The sequence below is a fragment of the Aulonocara stuartgranti genome (assembly GCF_965226115.1).
Source record: "Aulonocara stuartgranti genome assembly, chromosome: 17".
Lineage (NCBI taxonomy): Eukaryota > Metazoa > Chordata > Actinopteri > Cichliformes > Cichlidae > Aulonocara > Aulonocara stuartgranti.
In genome coordinates this window covers 16671644-16683316 of record NC_138953.1, presented here as the reverse complement: position 1 = coordinate 16683316, position 11673 = coordinate 16671644, and the positions used below count along the sequence as shown (strand labels likewise).

The 11673-nt window shown below is 37.9% G+C and overlaps 1 protein-coding gene across 7 annotated transcripts in view; it reads right to left on the bottom strand.

Moving 5' to 3' along the window:
* Positions 1-2915: 2915 nt before the first annotated feature.
* The window catches only part of arhgap39 (Rho GTPase activating protein 39), a 103133-nt gene continuing 94375 nt past the window's right edge, over positions 2916-11673 (bottom strand). For 4 of the 7 annotated variants that reach the window (XM_082510283.1, XM_082510282.1, XM_082510284.1 and 1 more), the window contains one exon: positions 2916-10743. In XM_082510283.1, the coding sequence (XP_082366409.1) occupies positions 10549-10743 (195 nt within the window). In that variant the 3' untranslated portion in view covers positions 2916-10548. The remainder of the gene's footprint in view (positions 10744-11673) is intronic. The other 3 variants (XR_014272221.1, XR_014272219.1, XR_014272220.1) reach the window with 3 other exon arrangements.

The window sequence follows — 11673 nt, the reverse complement described above, 5'->3', positions numbered from 1 at the left end:
AAAATGAAAAACACTTTATTACATGTTGTGCTTTTTATGTTGTAATTTAACATGATCTAAAAGTTTATTTGGTGACACAGAAACAGAGTATTTTAAAACTTTACATGTAGTTTGGATCCACACAAGTCTATATGGTCTGTGTGTAGCCCTATTGAGAAATGCCCACAAAAAATTGGACACATCGGCGTAACTTTGTGCTAAACCTGCAACTCTTTTGCTGGTGAGTAAAGAAAATCAGCAGCCTACTTATGCAAGATAATTCATAATTTTATTGGGAGGGGGGTTATATTGGTAGGGTCTGATTATTGGGGGTTGTCATAACCCCCCTAACCCCCCTGGAAATTATGCCCCAGCACCAGACAATGGTTTGTACTCACTCAGCATCAGCACCACCTGACTTTGATGGGAGAGGTTGACAGATAAAATTACTTCATGATCACTGCAGCGCAAGAACAGTGAAATAATGAATTAAATTGTGAAATAATTAATAGTTCGTCAGTTAAAAAACATAGGAAATGAATAAATGAATTATAAGGAAATAAACTGATATTTAATTACTTAAATATTAATTATTTCCCATGTTTATTAATTAATGACACATTAATGAACTAACTGGTGATGTATTTATTCAGTTTTCAGTGCTTGTGGCCCTCCATATTTAAATGAGATCCAATCCAACTTTGAATGATGATTCAAAAGCTGTAACATAGATTAGGGGATTACATGTAAACACTCTCTTGAGCTTTAAATTTCCATTTTATAAAAGTCATTTACTGAGCACTTGCACAAAAATCTCTCATCTTCCCCAGCTGTGCAGGCAGCTGTTTTGTAACAAACTGCACAGAAAAGACAAAAGGCAATGTGGTGGCTGTCACTGTAGGTGGTAGAGCAGGTCACCTCATCAGGTTGGTGGTTTGATCCTCATCTCCTCCAGTGTATGTAAATATCTTTGGGCAAGACAATAATCCCAAATTGCTCTTCGATGCCTCCATCAGAGTATTTATTTTCTGACCGTTTTCTTCTTCCCACATTTTTACACAAACATATATACTTTCTACTCCTTATAATTTAAAAACTGACTCCTTAATTTATGTTTAATCCATCCGAGGGAAGTTTTTATTTTACGTCGCTGCACACCGTCAACCAATAAACCGATTTGAGCTGAAATGGAGGGAATAATTACACAGAAAAGGCAATCCTATTCATGTATCTGTCACCAGGGCTTATTGCATACAAACAAGTGAAAGAGGCAAAAACACAATTTATGCATCATTTATAGCACTGTGCTCAGGGGTTAAAGTGGGATAGAACGACTGCAGATGGTCACAAATTGTTGTTGCGGTACTTCAGCATCTACCTAGCACTACAGAGTAGCAAGCATTAAAAGCAGTAACATTTGTTTTTCAAATGCAGCACTTTTTGTCAGCTCATCAAATAACAGCAAATACACTCATTTATGTGCAGTTTGTTGAATACTTGAATACTGTTCATGCTAGCTAATGTAATGCTGTATTTCTCAGGGAAAGAAGATTGTGAGATAACTTCACTCAGAGAAAGATGGAAGAAAGACAGGAGAGGAAGAAAAGAGCTTAAATGTAAAGATAAAGATAAAGTTGTGTTTTGTTTATGTTGTAAAACCTCCTGCAAAACAAACTGAGGTAACTAACTTTGTATTATTCCAATCAAAAGGCAGTGTCATCCAGGATAAACTGGTTACCTTTTTATACTGTTTTGAATTTACAATAATGCATTGTGTTGGACTGGTGCAAGTAGGTGTGGTGTTCATGGTCAGAGTTAGATAACATCTAGTATAAGGAGAGCTGAAGATTCACTTTATTCAGTGAATCATCCTTTACAAAAACTGTATACTGTCTAGCATAAAGACAGAACAAACAGTTGGGAAAGGAAATTTTAGAGGATCTTCAGTGTTTTGGACAACCTTGAACACATTATTAAGGATATATTAATGGGAAAATGTTGATATATCCAATCTTGTCAGTTTTCATCATGTGTTTATTTAAAAGCACTTGGTCCTCCTTGAAACACCCTCTACAGATAAATGGATATAGTCCAACCAGCTCTGCCATCATGTCACCATCAGTTTTTCACTGTGAAAATTCAACATTTTATATTTAAAAAATATATTGTTGTATTTGTAACTACCAAGCTCCACCGAGAGTAGTTAAGACTTTGAGTGCTAGAGTTGTAATATAGTATAATTAACGATAAAAGCCAATCTAACATTTAGACTCAGTTACTCTATACCATTAGGAACTTTTATCTTTTACATTTGGACAAGTAATATTTCGTGGGTATTACAGGTATAATAGGAATTTTTTGATACTTTGTATCATTCTTATAGCATTCTTTTTCTGCTCTGACTTTGTGCAGCTCACACTTCATTCAGCCTGTTGCTGTGAGATTTAGGATGCATCGCACTAAAGATGTTCTACGTATTTTTTCGTTATTCCGTTGCCCTGTACTCATGATGTGTAATGACAATAAAGTTAAATCCGAATCCTTTTCTGTGTTGTGCTAGTTGAAGAATGGAAATCCATCATGGTAGACTACGTGAGCAACACGTGAAGACAGCTAGGAAAGAATAAAATATTTCATGCACGTATAAAGTCAGAACTTTCTAGAAAGTTCTTTTCTTTTTGCCAGTGCAGGGTGACTGTGGTCACTAACTTGGTATGAATCCCCAAAAAGCCATATGACAGCATACAGCATGAGTCCCTCTCAGCTAGAGATTATATGAAGCAGTGATCCTAACAGTCTGAACCAAAATCAGTCTCTGCTCTGGGCGTTTCAAAAGACGCATGGTTATAGAACACTGAGTGTTCTGCTTTATAATGAGTTGTGCAACAACATATTAGTTTGCCATATGAATTGTTTATTAAACCAGCATCTGTTACACTTCCAGAGTCTCCTTTAAGACAGAGTGTGAGTGACAGTGGACAATTAGATACAAATGAAAACCTGGAGAGCTGAAGTGGAGAGCAGTCTTCTGTTCATCTTTGTTTTATATCATCTACACTGACCACAAATTCATTAGTAGGAACTGTTAGAAAACAGTTTTCTGAAAGCAGTCAGAAAAAATGGATTAAAACGAGCTTCCTCTTATTATTGGATTTTTAGATCTAAATACTAAAACATGTATTTAATGTAATTCAGCTTGTTTTTCTAATGTCTTGTAAATTCAAGACAGTTAAGACCCTACTTCTGCATGCTCACTGGTTGATTTACTGGGTCGATCTACAACCATCTTTTCCATTTAATACAAACACACAACATGAGTCTGGTCCTCCGTGAGGATTTTCACCTACTAAGTGGTCTCAAAAGAAATCAAACATTTGGTTGTGTTCATACATACACACAAAAAATAGCTGTCGTGGGAAACAAGTTTAAGTTTTGTCTATGATTTCAACGTCTGACAACTTTAACTCTTAAAAACATTTAAGAGTTCACTGGTCACATGTGAGAAGTGTCAGTGTTGTGACATCTGACCTGGATGGGGAGCACTAGCTCACTACTTTTACTGTCTATTTTAATTGTTTTTTTTTCCCCTCAAAGGTTTAGTTGAGTTTTGTTATAAGTTAGGAGTCTTTAGAGCTCGAATGAGGAACTTCATCTCACTGTGTCATCAAGAAACAACTTCAGCTAAGCTGGTTTCTTATGCTTTCATTTCTCAATGACAAAAAACATACAAGTAGATTACAAACCACAAATGTGTTTTTAATGAATTAGTGCATTTTGAGATTTTGGTTTGTTTGTTTACACACCACGTCTTATTTCAGACTGAAAAACTTCGCTGTACTTTATCTGTTGGATATTGTTGCATAATTAATGAGAGAATTCTTTACTGGGAAACAGAAAAATTCGGAAATTCTTTGTAATATAATAATAATAATAATAATAATACATAAAGTCTTGTAATACTTCAAACTATTTTTTCCTAGATCCAAAGACACTTCATTTTAAACATACCACAGCACTTTGAGTCAACTCCTGTTTACAAGTCCTGATTAATAAAGCACACCCTCTGTCAGTTCTTAGGTTTACATATCAAGACAGAATAAAACATCAGGTAGTTCTTACCTGGTTTTCTTAAAATTAGTTAAATGCAACATCAGATGAACAACACATTCACTGTGTAATTATATATTCACCCCCCAAAAAATAAACTGCAGACGCGGTGAGTAGAAAAATTAGGTAGACTGCATAATTTTAGAGCTTTTATCAGCAATAATTTGAAGTAATCATTTTCTGTATGACTAGAGTGGAGTAAAAATTCCTCCACAATTTTTACATTTTGTCAGTTAATTTTTTCCCCGTTCATTGCGCTTTGTGGGCATTCAACTCTCATCTTCATGCTGTAGCATTTCAAAGTCTGTTGTTGACCTACTGGTGTGCTTGGGGTCATTTTCATTGTTGCATAACTGAAGTCTGACTAAGTTTTAGCTGTTGGACAGATTTAACCTCACATTTCACTCAAGAAATAGTTGGTATATAAAGGTGTTCATGGTAGACTCAGTGACTGCTCAACAAACCCAATGATCACCCCTTGGTGTTTGTTGTGTCTCCATGTGTGGCACTGTGCATTCAGATACGGTTTTTAAAAGCTAGGCAATGCTGCCATGTTATTTTGAGAGAGAGCAAATGGGCTGGTACTTAGTGTTTTTTAAATACATTCAAAGCACTTTCTACGACAAATCATGCCTAAGCACTTTCAAACATTCACACACACTGTGGTGGATGTATCCTGGTCATCTTGGGGTTCACCATCTTGCCCAGTGATGCTTCAGCAGTCAACCAGTTGCTTTAAGATAATTGCTGATTACTTTCCTCCTTTCAATTGTGTTAACACAATGCCAAGACTTTTATAGGGTTGGTCAAATGTGCTGATGAGCTGCTACCAAGTTGTTGTTTTTTTTGTAGGGACAAGGTAAAAAACTTGGGCGTGTGGTTCGACATGGTGCTCTCTTTCGAGTCTCATGTAAAAGAGATAACAAAGACCGCCTTTTATCATTTGAGAAACATCGCCAGAATCAGACAAGTTTTGTCAAGCGACACTGCAGAGGTTCTTGTCCATGCATTTGTGTCCTCACGCATTGATTATTGTAATGCTCTTCTTTCTGGGCTACCAAAGAAAAGTTTTAGAGGTCTACAGATGGTACAAAATGCAGCTGCTCGCATTTTAACAAGAACTGGGAAATTTGAGCACATTAGCCCTGTACTGAACTCTCTTCATTGGCTACCTTGTCAGGTTCGAGCAGATTTTAAGGTCCTGCTGCTCACCTACAAGGCTTTAAACAGACTGGCACCTTCATACCTCTCCGACCTTTTACATCTTTACGTTCCATCCCGTGCTCTCCGATCTCAGGACTCTGGCCTTCTAAAGGTTCCTAGAGCCAGAAAAAAGACTATTGGAGAGCGTGCTTTTTCTTTTGGTGCCCCGTTTCTGTGGAACACCCTCCCTCAAGATATTAGGCAGGCATGCTCTGTTTCCGGTTTTTAAAACTAAGCTGAAGACACATTTGTTCACCCTATCTTACATGTCTTAATTCTATGGCTTTCAGTTTTAAATTTTTACTGTTTTTAACTTGTATTGTGTCTTTTACCTGTATTGCTATGTATTGTTTTTATTTATTTTTTATCTTTTTAGTTTCAAATAGTTGTTCAGCACTTTGTTTGAAAGCGCTTTATAAATAAAGTTATTATTATTATTATTACCTTACAGAAAATAAGCCAAAATGGAAAACAGCGCGTACAGAAATTATGATGCATTTCATATATTGTAATGATCTAACGAATTAGACACCCTCGGATGCCCTTTACTAATTAAGAAATGCTAAGGACCAGAATCTTTTATTATGCCCTGACATGTAAAACCTTATAATTTAAGGAGGGTATACTGTCTTTTTATTGTGACTGTATATTTTCCATAATTCAGAGGTAGTTTCCCCAATCATGCTCATGCCTCAAGCTTCCTTATTTGGAAGAAGGGGAAATGAATTTTTATTTAAAAAAACAAAACAAAACAAAACATGTTTAGCTTGAATTAATAGTTGACTGACAGTACATTTAAGTAAGCTTTACTTAGAAATTGTGCAGCTAGCCCTGCAAATGGTGACCTGTCCATGGTGTGCCTCTCACCCTGTGAGAGCCAGGATAGGCACCAGCCGCTGTCTTAAAAGTTAATATCCTTCTCTAGACAAATGACTTCTCTGGGCTTTAAAACACTTTCTGTTTTTTAACAGGTGGTAGGTAGAAACCTGTGGATGTTAGAGGAAATGAGTTAAAATTGCCACTTTGATTAATGTAACAAAAGGTACACTTTAATTAGACTTAAATAAAACTGAAAAAATCTCACCCACCCTGGTCCTTTCACAACAATCTCTATTACATATGGTGCCTTTTTATCTGTTTTTCTGTACATACTTCTTTTTACATAGTATGTACAGTGACAGTGTACATTTGATCTATGTGGAGTGTGTATTTCTGAGTCAGTGAGCTGTATAGACACTATGACTTTCAGCTGTATTATGGAAAGAAACACATCCAAATTGAGATTCACAGTCAAACATCACCATGTGTGAAAAGATACGCAGACACACTTGTGCAATAACACAAGCGCTCATCTTCGGGAGGCATTAAGCAAATATCCTTAAATAAATACAAAATAAATTAAATCATATAAAAGAATGTGTTAAAAAATAAAAAAAGAAATTCTGTTACATATTAAAACAAATCGCAAACACAAGTAACAACAGTACTTGCTCATAGACAAAGAGCACAAAGAGTACAGATGGCTACAATCTGTAAACAATTATGGACAGAAGGACAAACATGCATGGAGACAGACACATCCACATGTCATCAGTGTGTAGAAAGGACTAGTGGACCTAAGGTGGTGGTGGATGAGGACTTTTTCTCTGGGATGGGAGTATTATGGAAGAGCTGTCACTTCTCACTTCCCGGTCAAGAGGTATGGGCTGCAGTGCTGTGTTTGACAGCATTATTGGCAGTGCTGCTATCAGCTGTTTTCCTGGATGTGTTGCTCATAGATGGCTCGGGACTAACTGAACAGCACCAAATTCTATGGCAGAGTGAAAGGACATGAGCGTTTCATCAAAATTTCCAGAGTGCAAGGTCATTTACATTTTTTCCACACCAGAAACCACTGAAGGTTACTATTTTGCTCGCACTATAACTGTGTACAAGTTTTACTGTAATTGTATGGTGATAACATAGCCATCGTTGATACAGGAAGAATTAAAATATTCTCCCAGTTACACAAATACCTGCTTAAGGCGAGACACTACCGTTAGTGTTTTTGTGTTATTTTGGTTTCATAGTATGTCTTCTTTCAGAATAGTGGAAAGAATACAAAAAGATATACACATTTAGATTTATTTTTCTGCACTGGACATTTATGCAAATGTTTCACAATGCAGAATTTCTCAAATGTGAGTTCTCTCAGTCAGATACCGGGCAACTCAGTGTTCAATATTATTTGAGACATGCACAGGAGGAGCCAGAGATGTATCCACCAATCTTTCAGATAGACACAACTCTACCACCTGACACACAGCTGCCACAACTACAAGCTATCCCAGGTGGGCTCTCATCCATGTACTGACCAGACCAGAAGTCGAGCTTATGTGTGCTCAGGGTGGAATCGCCTCATGCTATCAGTAGTGACACTGAACCTAGTGTCTGTAATATACAGTGATCCATACACTGCTTAAAAAAATTAAAGGTACACTTTGAAACCACATCAAGTCAACTCAGTGGGGAAAAAAGTCATGTTGGGTATTTATTTTAATATGGACTTGGTAATGGTAGGAATTGAAGAATGCCACATCATTTGAGGGAAATAAAAATTGTCAACATATAGAAGGCCGAATTCAAAGATGCCCCGAAATCAGAGTTTAAAAAATGATGCAGCAGGTTAGTCCATTTCGCAGAAATTTCATTGCCGCAACTCAAAATGCTGCAGTATTTTAATAGTTTGTATGGCCCCATGGCCCCCTTAACACCATTGAGGCATGCTCCTAAAGAGAAGACCGATAGTGTCCTGGAGGATCTCCGTCCAGATCTGGACCAGAGCATCAATGGGCTCCTGTTTTGTGTGGACTGAAACATAATGTCCCAGAGGCGTTCTATCCTTCACCCACCAACAACTGGGGAGGAAACCAGGACCCACTCCACCAGCGTAGGGTCTGACAATCGTTCCAAGGCTTTCCTCCCGATACCTAATGGCAGTCAGGGTTCTGTTGCCTAGCCTGTAGAGGTCCCTGTGTCCGTCCAAGGATATGCATTTGCAGACAGTCACCACTCACCACCAAACTGGTCATGATGAACAATATTACAGGTTCTCCATGGCTTCTCCAGACCCTTTCATATCTGTAACATGTGCTAGTGGTGGACTTGCAAATTCTGGTATTCAATGGCAAATGCCAATCGGACTCCCTGGTGCCAGGCAGTGACCATAGGGCCCACTAGAGGACGTCAGCCATCCTCATGAAATCTATTTCTGACTGTTTGGTCAGAGACATTCCCACCAGTGGCCTGCTAGAGGTCATTTTGTAGGGCTTTGAGTTGTCCTACTGGTGGATCTCCTGGAGTAAGTACTTGTCTCCTGGAACCTCCAGACATGGCAAATTTTCTGGCAATGGCACGTATTGATGTGCCATGTTGGTGGAGTTGGACTACCTGTGCAGCCTCTAAAAGATGCAGGCATTGCCATTGTCACCAATAGTGACAATGACCTTAACCAAATGCAAAACTAGTGGATATAAACAGTCAGAAAAGACAAGGAGGGGAAAAAATGTCATTCACCTGCAAAGCCATTCCTGTTTTGGGTTTTTTCTCACAGACGCTCCTCTAGTGCACCTAGATTTAATGAAATGTTAATTGAAGTAACATCAAAACAATTGATACAACCTTCTCTGCTACTTAATCTGACCAGCTCACTGTCACAGAAGTTGGTTGACTTGATGCTATACTCTGATTCAAAAGCATCCCTTTAATTTTTTTAGAGGACTGTATATGAGGAGATTGAGCTTTTAGTGTGCAAGATTTCTTTTAACCATTTTCACTTTGTTCAAATGTGGAAACTCCACTTTAATAACCCTTTTTAAACAGATTCAGGGCTTTCTATGCGTCATTCAGAGTCTAGTTTGTGATAAAGTATTGCAGAAGATGAAATAGTTGTCTCCTGAAAAAGTATTCTCCTGTACTGTCACTCATCTTACCTGGTCTGACCTTTAGTTCTTTAATTCCAGACTTTTCAAGATCTGCATGTTGGAAGTAACTTGTTATGTTAACATTTCTCAACAGTGAGCCACATAAACAGCCAACTTTTTTTCATAATGCGGCATACAAAATGTTTTGTTCAATTCAGACCTCATGTGTAGCACGTACTAACAATTATAGTGATCAGAGCAGTCACATCCAAAAAAACAAGGAGTCTGTGAGCTAGTGTTCATGCTCTCTTCACAAATTGTCTAATTAGTCAGAAAGGTTGTCACATTATCTTTTTCTTTAAAACGACAGGTGTTTAAATCATGTTTAATTATTACTTGTTATTAAACCCTGTCTTTCTTCCACAGCGTCTTTTGTTATCGCTCACTCAGCTCTGTTTTTTCCCTTTACTCCCAACCAGCTACAGATGGCTGTTCCTTCTACCAGAGGGTTCTTCCTCCTCAAAGAGATTTTTCTTCCCACTGTCATTAAGTGCTTGCTCTTAGGGGGTAGCCTGATTGTTGGGAATTTCTGTCTATCATTGTAGGGTCTTTACCTGACAGTATACAGTGCCTTGATGATTTGGTGCTACATAAATAAAATGAAATTGATCTGTGTTTGATTGTTGCAGTCACACACAATGCAGCACGCAGTGTGTTTGAACAGCAGCTTTGTTCTCACTGGCAGCAAACAAAAATTCAAAATGTTTTCAGCTGCCATAACTTGACCCGATCCCTGTGCCGATGATTTTTACTGCTCTATAACTGTTTGGACAGTACTGAAGATTGCAGAAAGTGGAATCCTCTGGGACACTGGTGTACGCTGAAGTAGGAAAACACAAAGGAACATTATGTAATAAGCAACAAGGAGTCAACCTTTGAGGTCAGAACTCCAAGAACTAAAATGAACCTTTGAATCTAATGAATTGAGATCTTTCCTAAATCCCTCCTATTCCTCTACCCTAAGTGTATACTGTAGAAATGTATGTGAAGGCACACACTGTATTGTCATGTGAAAACCTTGTAACGCTAATATAAAACACAAGTGTTAACTACGCCTGGAGAAACAGAAAAATAGCAGTTTCATCTGAAAATGCTGAATGGACATATTCAAATCAAGGCAGTTTTCTGATGCTTTTAGGAAAGTAAACACATTGGAGATTAAGCATCCAGCAGCAATAAAATGTGTATTTCGATGTTCTTGTGCTGGACAGTACTGAAATGTGATGGAGCAAGTTAAAGGGAGTGCGGAGGAAGCAGGAGTGAGTGAGTATGGAGGATGACTGTGTGCAGCTGGGGGTTATAGGATTCCATCCATGAAACTGGTGTCTAGCCGCTGGATGAGCACCCGGATAAAGGACATCTCCTTGCGAGTATTTTCAAAGATGACCCTAGGATCATCAGACTGGCAGCGCAGACAGTTGGGAGCCATAACCATGGCCAGGTTGTTCACATCCATTTTGGTGATGGCCACATTAGCAGGCTGGGCAAATACCTAGACAAACACAAGGAAAGATCTCTATCTAATAAATGCAATAACATTTCAAGGTCTTAAGCATACTGTGATGATCTGGCAGGCATAATATTACAGTGCTGGAAAAAGATTATGTTTTGTGTTTCTCTAAAGCTCATATCTGATCATGGTCATTTAATTTGGCAACACTATGTAAATGTGACTCCCATTGTGCTGCAGCTTTTTTGTTTTAACAACAGTTCTCAGCTTTTCAGAACTGTTGAGACCAACTGCTGTAATTTTAAAAGCCAAATGTTTTCAGATTCTTTAAATAAAATGTCATAGTATTCATAGTTTTCCATAGTCTCCTTTGTTGTAGTTTCTGCCAAAATTCACAACACATTTTCAGTGGTAATAGATCAGTTTAGTGTGGATTGGTATTAAGATAACCAAATATCAGATATGTTACTCAAAACTGTTATACATCATTATATATCATTCAGAAAAACTTGAAATGTGCACTCTTTATAAATGGTTGTTCTTGACTCAGTGATTTCCACAATCACAGAACAGTTGTTAGAGAACAGTTTTCCACTCAGTCCATCTCAAATAAGCTTGGGCCCAGGCAGAACACACCGTTTCTGGATTATACCTGTTGCAACACAAATACTCAAAAGTAGATGATGAAATAGCAAAGTTCTTTGCAGGTTTACACTAAGAATCATTAACATTATCAGTCTTTTATCTGCTCTACATACATTCTTCTTTATAACTCACCCGCTCTCAGATGCTGTTTTAATATCCAGTCACGTTCAGTTCAATTCAACTTTATTTATTTGGCAGCAAATCACAACAACAGTTGCCTCACGGTGCTTTATTTATTCATAACCAGGACTAGGGAGGGGCATGTACGGTGGGGATGGTAGGTGGTAGGATGACAGATGTTGTGAAGGAGGGCGTGTCCCATTTTGA